The sequence below is a fragment of the Ranitomeya imitator genome, chromosome 9, assembly GCF_032444005.1.
Source record: "Ranitomeya imitator isolate aRanImi1 chromosome 9, aRanImi1.pri, whole genome shotgun sequence".
NCBI classification, from domain to species: domain Eukaryota; kingdom Metazoa; phylum Chordata; class Amphibia; order Anura; family Dendrobatidae; genus Ranitomeya; species Ranitomeya imitator.
In genome coordinates, this window is record NC_091290.1 from 19,893,747 (window position 1) to 19,902,635 (window position 8,889).

The 8,889-nt window shown below is 41.8% G+C and overlaps 1 protein-coding gene across 1 annotated transcript; it reads right to left on the reverse strand.

Annotated features, from left to right (window-relative positions):
* Window positions 1–4,437: 4,437 nt before the first annotated feature.
* On the reverse strand, window positions 4,438–6,235 carry PHLDA2 (pleckstrin homology like domain family A member 2). Its single transcript, XM_069738511.1, has 2 exons — window positions 5,668–6,235; window positions 4,438–4,573 (listed from the first exon to the last, which is right to left on the reverse strand). Exon 1 carries the CDS (start codon window positions 6,089–6,091, stop codon window positions 5,708–5,710), a length of 384 nt encoding a protein of 127 aa, XP_069594612.1. The 5' UTR covers window positions 6,092–6,235; the 3' UTR covers window positions 4,438–4,573; window positions 5,668–5,707.
* Window positions 6,236–8,889: the final 2,654 nt, after the last annotated feature.

An 8,889-nucleotide genomic window follows, 5' to 3' on the forward strand; every position in this document is an offset into this window, starting at 1 on the left:
CGCGTCTGTGGATTGTGGGAAGATTGAGGTTTGCGACATCGGATTGTCTCAGCTTGATACTTCTCACAACTGTTACAATTGTATCAGGTTTGTGCAGGGAATCTGGATAGAAACAAGTCCCGCCGCATTCAGCGACAGCAAGCAGAGATCGAAATTGTATTGGAAAGTGGAAGAACTTTATTTTACAGCTTACACCAATCATTTACTGACTTCCTTTGGAGTTGGCCCTAAAAGTTTATTGAACGGGGACAGCTTTGCAATTTTTTTCTTGGCCATGTGGCACAAACCGCTAGGTATTCGGGTACCCTTAGGGTTTGCTCAAACTTTTTTATGCATTTTTGGTGCTTTTTTTTTTCATATTGTAGTTTTTTTTGCTCTTAACACAATGTGCAAAAACTGTAGTGAAAGTGTTGAAAGAATTGATACACTGCAAGTTTTTTTTTATGCCAAAAATCGTGAAAAAAATGACAGATTGTAGAAATCTCATTAAATTTGCTGTTACTGTAAAATGCTGTAATTTTAAAGCGAACAAAAATTAAAAAAAAAATCATTAAAAAAAAAAAAATGCAACGTGTGAACAAGTCCCTAGTTTTATAATGGACACAATAGAACTATTACATAGGGACATAGCACTAGGGGGTACAGTGGACCGACTGAAGCCCTTTTACTCCAACACTCGCACATGCTAGGTGGGGTTGTTTTTTTTTTTTTTTTTGTTTGTTTTTTTTTTACAGATTTTGCATTGAGGTCCAGGATTTTTTATACCTTGGAGAAAAATGAAGAGACTTTCACCTATATCTGACAACTTTCTGCAGAGTGAAGAATATTTACAATGTCGCACAGGTTTTATTGTTTGCAGGTTCTGCCGTTGCTCATCTGCTGTAAACGCTGCATAAAGGGCTGAGAACTGGATTTATGGAACATGTTACCAATGTAATACAAGTGAATCACCGAAACTACAACCTGTAACTCCCTGATCCCTGTATGGGCTGTCCATGTACAGGGTGGGGTGCACATTCATTTAAGAATTAAGCAAATTTAATCCCCCCATATAATATAGAAGTCCTCTGGTATAGATAATCACTTGTAGTGTTGAAAAAAAAAACAAATGCACTAAAGGAGAGGAACCTTCATTTAATTACCCTGGCTGTCAGCACTTGTAATGCATCATTTATCCTGTAGGGGTGCTGCTGGAAAAAAATCAACTTTTACACTTTTGCAATAGGGTCCTCAGTGATCAGCGATTTCCATGAGCTGCTCAATGTCAAATATTGGAAGAAACTTGTGCAAATTAATTTCCTACTATATTTTTTATACCATTTTAACCTGCATTTTTATTACCGAGCCCCTAAACCTCTGCATAAAAACAGAGACACTTGATAGAATTCAGCCCGCCTGGAGCCACCACTAGGGGGAGCTGCTCACAGCTCTAATATTGATTTATGCAATAGACGCTTAAGGTGATATAATGCTATATTTTAAATCCTTCTTCTTTGTATTCCAAAAATAGGACGTCAGTCGCTGGAAGTATGGATTAATAATAATAATAATAATAATTTTATTTATATAGCGCCAACATATTCCGCAGCGCTTTACAAATTATAGAGGGGACTTGTACAGACAATAGACATTACAGCATAACAGAACTACAGTTCAAAACAGATACCAGGAGGAGTGAGGGCCCTGCTCGCAAGCTTACAAACTATGGGGAAAAGGGGAGACACGAGAGGTGGATGGTAACAATTGCTTTAGTTATTCGGACCAGCTATAGTGTAAGGCTCAGGTGTTCATGTAAAGCTGCATGAACCAGTTACCTGCCTAAGTATGTAGCAGTACAGACACAGAGGGCTATTAACTGCATAAAGTGTATGAGAACATGATGCGAGGAACCTTTTTTTTTTTTTATTATAAATAGGCCACACAGGGATCGTTAGGTTAATGCATTGAGGCGGTAGGCCAGTCTGAACAAATGAGTTTTTAGGGCACGCTTAAAACTGTGGGGATTGGGGATTAATCGTATTAACCTAGGTAGTGCATTCCAAAGAATCGGCGCAGCACGTGTAAAGTCTTGGAGACGGGAGTGGGAGGTTCTGATTATTGAGGATGCTAACCTGAGGTCATTAGCGGAGCGGAGGGCACGGGTAGGGTGGTAGACTGATACCAGGGAGGAGATGTAGGGTGGTGCTGAGCCATGGAGTGCTTTGTGGATGAGGGTAGTAGTTTTGTACTGGATTCTGGAGTGGATGGGTAGCCAGTGTAATGACTGGCACAAGGTAGAGGCATCGGTGTAACGGTTGGTGAGAAATAATCGGAGCTAAATATTAGACTTAATAACAAAGTCTTAGTAAAAAAGTCGACATTCCCTTTAAGAGACTGCACTATTTCTTGAAATAAATGCGTGCACATACTGCATGTAATTTCCCTGTCTTGCATGGTCAGCTCTCTCCCTTATGTTTTTTTTTTTTTTAATGATGGGATTCCAATCATGAAACAGGTAGCTCAGGATGAACAATGTAATAAGTGCCCTGTTAGGAGTGTGAATATACACAGACATTAGGCCACGACCATGGCTGCTTGGAAATGACTGATTACATAAGACTTATATTCATGTAATTACTTTCTAGGACGTGAGCGAAGTATTACAGATAATTATCTAGGGTTTTTATTCTGTTTCCTCGTCATATTGCACACGGATCTGTGAGGCGGCAGATGAAGCAGCGCTTATTGCAGCGCGTGACGCACCATCTTGATCGGTTTGTGATCACACCAGTCATAGGTTACATCGGCCGGTCGTTTGCTGATGATCGTCCGTATTCTCCTACATCTGCACTGGATAAGTAAGGCAAAAAGGGAGAAACGTAGCTTTTGTAGAACTACAAGTGCCAGCATGTCTTTCAGTAGGTGGCTTATATTCCAATACTCTAAGGGGAGAATCTGGGTTACTAGATGGGGGTCTCTCTTTTAAGACCCTCCCGTGGAAAGTTTCTACAAAGAGCACCCAGTAAATCAGTACATGATATGGAAACTCAGTGAGGACTATGTAATACCTTTTTTCTCCTGCGGGGGTGCTGCAGGAAATGTCAACAGGTTTAGCGGCAGGTTACAGCTGATCACTTGGGGGCTCCAGTATTAGGGCGACCTGTGATCAACTTATCAGGGGACCTTTAAGCAGGTGACGTTGGGAGGCGCAGCACCTGTGTGTGTTCCCCTTTAAATGCAGAAACATATGGATTTATGACAGCGGTATAATATAGTGTTTGCCGTCTATTTTATGGCGCATGATTAAGTGATTCGTTATCGCCTCGGGCCTTTGTGGAATGCAATCAAGGAATTTCCCTTCTTGATGAACTTTGCACGGTGACGTCACGTATATACGCTCCTCCTCCTCACGTGACACAAGCATGATTCCCATCTCATCTCCACCAATATGATAATTACCCCCACATACACTGTGCATAATAACTTTGTCCTAAAAAAAAAAAAAAGAAGTCGGCGACATATTCGAAAAACATAGCTTCCTTCTTCCAGAAACAGCGCCACCCCTGCCCGAAGGTTGTGTGCGGTATTGCAGCTCTGCTCCATTAACTTCAATACAAGACATAACCAGAAGGTCAGGGTGGTGCTTATTTTGGGATTTTCTAAACCTGGACCACCCATTTAGTTTCAACCCTTAGGAGCAAGTTATATACGGGATTAACCCTACGTTTTCCTGATAGGGCCCCCCCTGCTCTGTATAACTATAATTGTCAGGGGATGAGATGGTCGAAATCTCAAAAGGAAACTTGTACAGATAATAAATTCTGGCTCAAAGTTCAGTAGGAAATTCTACTTCGAAGAGTGAAAAAAAAAAATCAAAAGGTCAAACTTTGGGCGGATACAGGAAAGTCGTCATGTTATAATAGCACCGGAGCGTTATAAGGTCTTCGTCACATCTATGGAGAGAAACGTATCTGGGGGTTGGTGACATAAAGTAGTTGTCTATGGGGGGCACATATTTTTCTAATCCCACGTTCCAAACATAATGGACTCTAACCTGTGCCAATGGAACTACAGCTGTAAGCTGGGAGTTGTAGTTCCATACTACCCAGCCCATAATAAGGGGTACGTTTTATTCTTGTTATCGAACCCTTTATCTTTTTTTAAATGTAAAATATTAAACAAACTCATTAAGTATAAAAACATTCTTTTTTTTTTTTTAATATAATAAGTTAACATCTCAAATTCCATTCATTCCTTGAAATGAAACAATATATATATATATTTATATTAAGAAGGAAAGCTGCGGAAATAAATAGATACATATACAAGATGAGAATATCAAATAAATTATCCGTCTCAGCCCGGTCTGACATTAAATGAGGCTTTTCCCATGGATAAATAAATAACACTAATGATCTTCCATCATCATCATCATGGTTGCTCAATCGTCAGCTCCTCGGGTTAAGGCTCCAACGATCAATGCTCAAACAAATCTTGTTTAACTTGCTTTGTCCTCGCAAAGGAAGTGACTTCCTTGTCTTCAGAGCCGGCGCTTTGGCCTCTGCTTTCTTATTTGGTCCATAATTCATGGGCGCTGCAAGGAACAAAAAGGGGAAAACAAAATTAATATAATTCTTATGGGGGTCCTACTAGTGCAATCCCCTATATTGACAGGACACATACTGGTTTACACCTATATACAGATCGCTCCTATCATTACACAGCATAGCTAGGGTTTGTCCCTTTAATTGGTGACTGTAAATAGGAGAATATTATAAAATCGCTATTATTATTAGAATAAAATTATAAATAGGATATTATAAAATCGCCATCTAGAGGTACGAAATATAATAAATCAAAACGCTGCCATTATTTTATTTTTTTTAATATTTCATGTTAATTTTGGGTGCATCACTGGTTAACGAGTAATAAAGAAATTTTGGATCATCAGTTTTAAAAATATATTTTAATAGAAAACGAGATTTTGGGGGATTTTGTTAAAGCCATTGTAACTTTTGGAAATTGAGAATTTGGAGATTAAAATATTATTTAAATATAGAAATAAGCATATGCAATGCTTAGAATCTGAATTTGAAATAAAAAATATTAACTTAAAATAATTGAAAAAAAAATTGTATGTATTCTATAATATTTTTTTAAAAAGCACTTAAAAATAGAAAAAAAAACACCCAAAATGGTGTAGATCATGGCAAAAAAATAAATGTTACAAAGGTCTACAAGAGTCGCTTCCTGTCGCAGCCACATGGCAGCAGCCGGAGTTCCTTCCTGTTACTCCTCATATTTCACCGACCTCGTTCTTAAGAATCGCCCCACGTTATGAATGTATGTTCTTAGGTCGAAGATTTACTATTCGCTTTATAAAATGTTCCCCGGCACAATATATATGATTACAATCTATAGTTATTTAGCATTTTTCAATTTTCAATTAATCACCTTTTTATATTTAGCCATTTTGGAAAGACGTGGACATCTTCCGTGCTGGCAGATTTACGAAAAGATTCACCAAATTGTTTAAAAACTCCATATATAATTGGATATATAAGCACCAAACTGTTTGCGTCTCAATGCCAGCTGGTAGCCGGAAAGCCCATGCTTGTGGCATTTTTGTGAAAGGTCAAGTGCCGGCATGTTCTCTTGACTAAGATCTTATCAAGTTTCTGTTCTCACCTGTAAGGTGGGGTTCTGTTGCATGAATCCAGTCTCTGGATCACACACACGGGGCCACCCTTCTCTCGCTGTTCTGGCGAGACCTAAAATGTTGGATGGCCTTCTTGTTCTGGAAGTCAATCAAAGCCATGGTGATAGCCGCGTTCCAACAGCTTTCCTCCGGGCATCGGAAATCGATCTCCTTATTGTCGGTGGTGACAATGGTGAAGTAGATGTATTTTCCAGTCCGTTCAACACAATCCAACTTCTTGATGGACTGGAACTTGAGTTCTTTGCACTTGGTCTTCTTCTGGCCATCAGCAAATATGTTGAGGCTATCTTTGGTCAAGACACATTGCTTCTTTCTCCAGAACTGTAGGAGATTGTCGCTTCTTTTTTCCAGTTCTCCTTCCATGATCACCTCTGGGTTGACCTGCATTTTCATTCTTTGGTGGGTAGGAAGGCTGGTGGAAGACAATGTGGGCAGAAGTCCTACTGGGTTCAACTTGACGTTGGCCAAAGTGGTCTTTTTTGGCCACTGGAGATAGTCCTAGGCTCAGGATCTGGAGGTTGTGCCTTTGGCTGTGGCTGGGTCTGTGAATGAGAAGACTAGTGAGCTATGTAAGAATTTATGTCACTGCTCACCACTCCCTCCCATCCTTCCCAGTGACGGGCTTTGGAATGCAGTTCCGCCCAGAGCTTAGTCACTGGTCTGCTGAAGTGTCTGGGACTGAACTCGGGCCACTGGCACACCCACCGCTGCTAACCCTGGCTTCATTCATAACTGCAGCTCCTATCACATGGCTGCGCACATAACCACCGATCCAACGTCCAAACTATTTCTACCAAATAAATCGCCATCGCTTATTTTTTTTTTGTCTGAAATGGAATGTGCACTTTTGCTGCAACTTTATTCCGTTGATCCAATGTATCAAAAATAAAAACATAAAAACATTTTGCAAATAGTCTTTATTGCAAAATCTGATGGCGTTTTGTGTATACGGTTCCCATGCAGAACGATGTATCTCCCGAAGTTTTGGAGTACAAATAAACCCTGTATAGTCTGATCCCTGCAGCTCTATAAGAGCTGGATCAGCAAGGCATGCTGAGACTTGTAGTGCTCAATAGATGGCAACACAATATTTGCAGGGGGGTAAAGATTCAGTTCACTTCTTTGACCAGGTCCGGACTGGCCATCTGGCAATTCTGGCAAATGCCAGAAGGGCCCGTCTGGTCATAGGCTGCCTTGTCTGCTACATTAACAGAATCGGTGTTCTCGACCTTGACCCGTATCCAAGGCAGAGTAGCTTTTTGGTGGCACCATTGGCAGCAGGGGTGTAACTATAATGGATCCAGGGGTTTCAATGGATCTGGCGCCCAAAGGGACGTGGAGTCCTAAAAGTTGCAAAGCAGGCTGATACTTGTGGTTCTACAAGAAGAGCGCTCTGCAGTAGATACAACGTCCTGTGCATTTTTGCGTCCGTTGACTTATGGTTCTTCAGGTCTTAGGCAGATACACGCGTCCTCGCTATGGCGGTATGTCATTTCTTGACCCCCTGCTGGGATAATGCCATTTTTTTACAGTCTGAGCAGGTTTTCCCTGTTTTGTTAAGTTGCAGAGATGATGGATTGATATCTGCAGGCGCTTAAAGGGGAATTCCAACAACACACTGAATCTTTTTTTTTGGCTTGAAAGTGTCGTCCATTAATACCGGCATAAAATGCCAAGTTATGCAATATCTACACAAGCCAACAATAGCCACATAGTGCTGCCATACTGTGTCCGCATGACATTATTGGAACTAGCTGAATGCGGTTTTTGCAGTATTCTCCAATATCTTCGGCCCCTCTCGGAAATGGGAGCACTGGAAATTGCCCAATTTGCCACCATTTACAATTACCCCTGATGAAGCCACATATCTACTCTTAAGAGGTTCACAGTGGTCCCTCGCTGTGGTTCTGCATTTGCGCTTGCGGTTGGGTGGGATGCAGAACCTACTCTGCGTCTTTTGCTTTTTTCTCTGCGGGTGGCGGACCTGTCACATCACCTAGAGTATAAGGAATTTCCTGTAGCGGCCATTAGTAATTTCCTACCATCTCCCATTGTCGGCACCAGTGATCTCCTGAGTGCAGGTTGTGTCCTTTCATCTTCTGGGCTGATAACATCAGAGGGGCCTGAGGCTTTGTGTCTCCCGTCCACCACCGTCTCGGTTACATGTGCGCGTCCACGTCACCCTCCGCACTAATGGCCTGTACACCGCTGACACAAGACCCACTCTGCAATTATAAATGGGGTTTGCATTGGGGTCCGGGACAGAAGCTTCATGATATAATCCTGGGACCCCACTCCATCCTCTATTACTGTGTAATTTAGCCATGACTTTGGAGTAAGAAAAAGTTGCCATGAATCTCTGACCTATGACGAGGTCTAAAAACGGCATCACCCATGTCCTCAGGTTGTGCATGGTATTGCAGCTGAGCCCCATTAACCCAGTCACAGATAGAACTCATGGACCGGCATGGCGCTATACAACCCATTAATAGTGCCTTGGGTTGTGACTGGTGTGCAACGATTTAGCGCTCAGCTGCAATACCAGCTACAACCTGCAGACCAAAGTGGCGCTATTTCATGAGGAAATCCCTTTAAAGGGGTACACAATCTCTGTGCAGACATGTATGATGGTTCTGTAGTTGTCACATTATAGACTTCTTGGTGTTTGGAGAGAATTCTGAAGCGCGGCGGTGCGTGCCTCGTTTTTGGGTGACATGCACCTATAGCCGTTACTGACACTGAAGTTTCCCACGCGCCTCCCATTGTTCTCGGGACACTCCTTGTCGCACCTCCCAACACAAGCAGAACTAAACCAGACTGAGGTGGATACAAAAGATTGTGATACATTGCTGATAAGTCCCTGACAATTCATGCCGTGACCTCCACAAAGTGATACAATGTCACCCCTTCTGTAGCTGTTGTCAGCCTGCTTTCCGAGAGCCCTGAGTGGCAATTCGGATTAATACTGCGGGGGGCTTAGACCACTTTTGGGGGATTTGAATATTTATTTTCAGGATAGATTGGGGCTTGAGACCCTTATGTCTGAAGCTGATTGATAAGTCAGGATCCGTGCGGACAGTAAGATTCAGCAACAGACAGAATAAGTAATCCGATGCTAACAGAAGCACAGGGACCCCCATTGATTATTATGGGGTCCGGTTTTTAGCATGGGAAAAAAAAGTCATGCATGC

What these genes read in the sequence shown, in the direction of transcription:
- PHLDA2 (XM_069738511.1), bottom strand. Translation starts at nt 6,091, where the DNA reads ATGAAAATGCAGGTCAACCCAGAGGTGATCATGGAAGGAGAACTGGAA.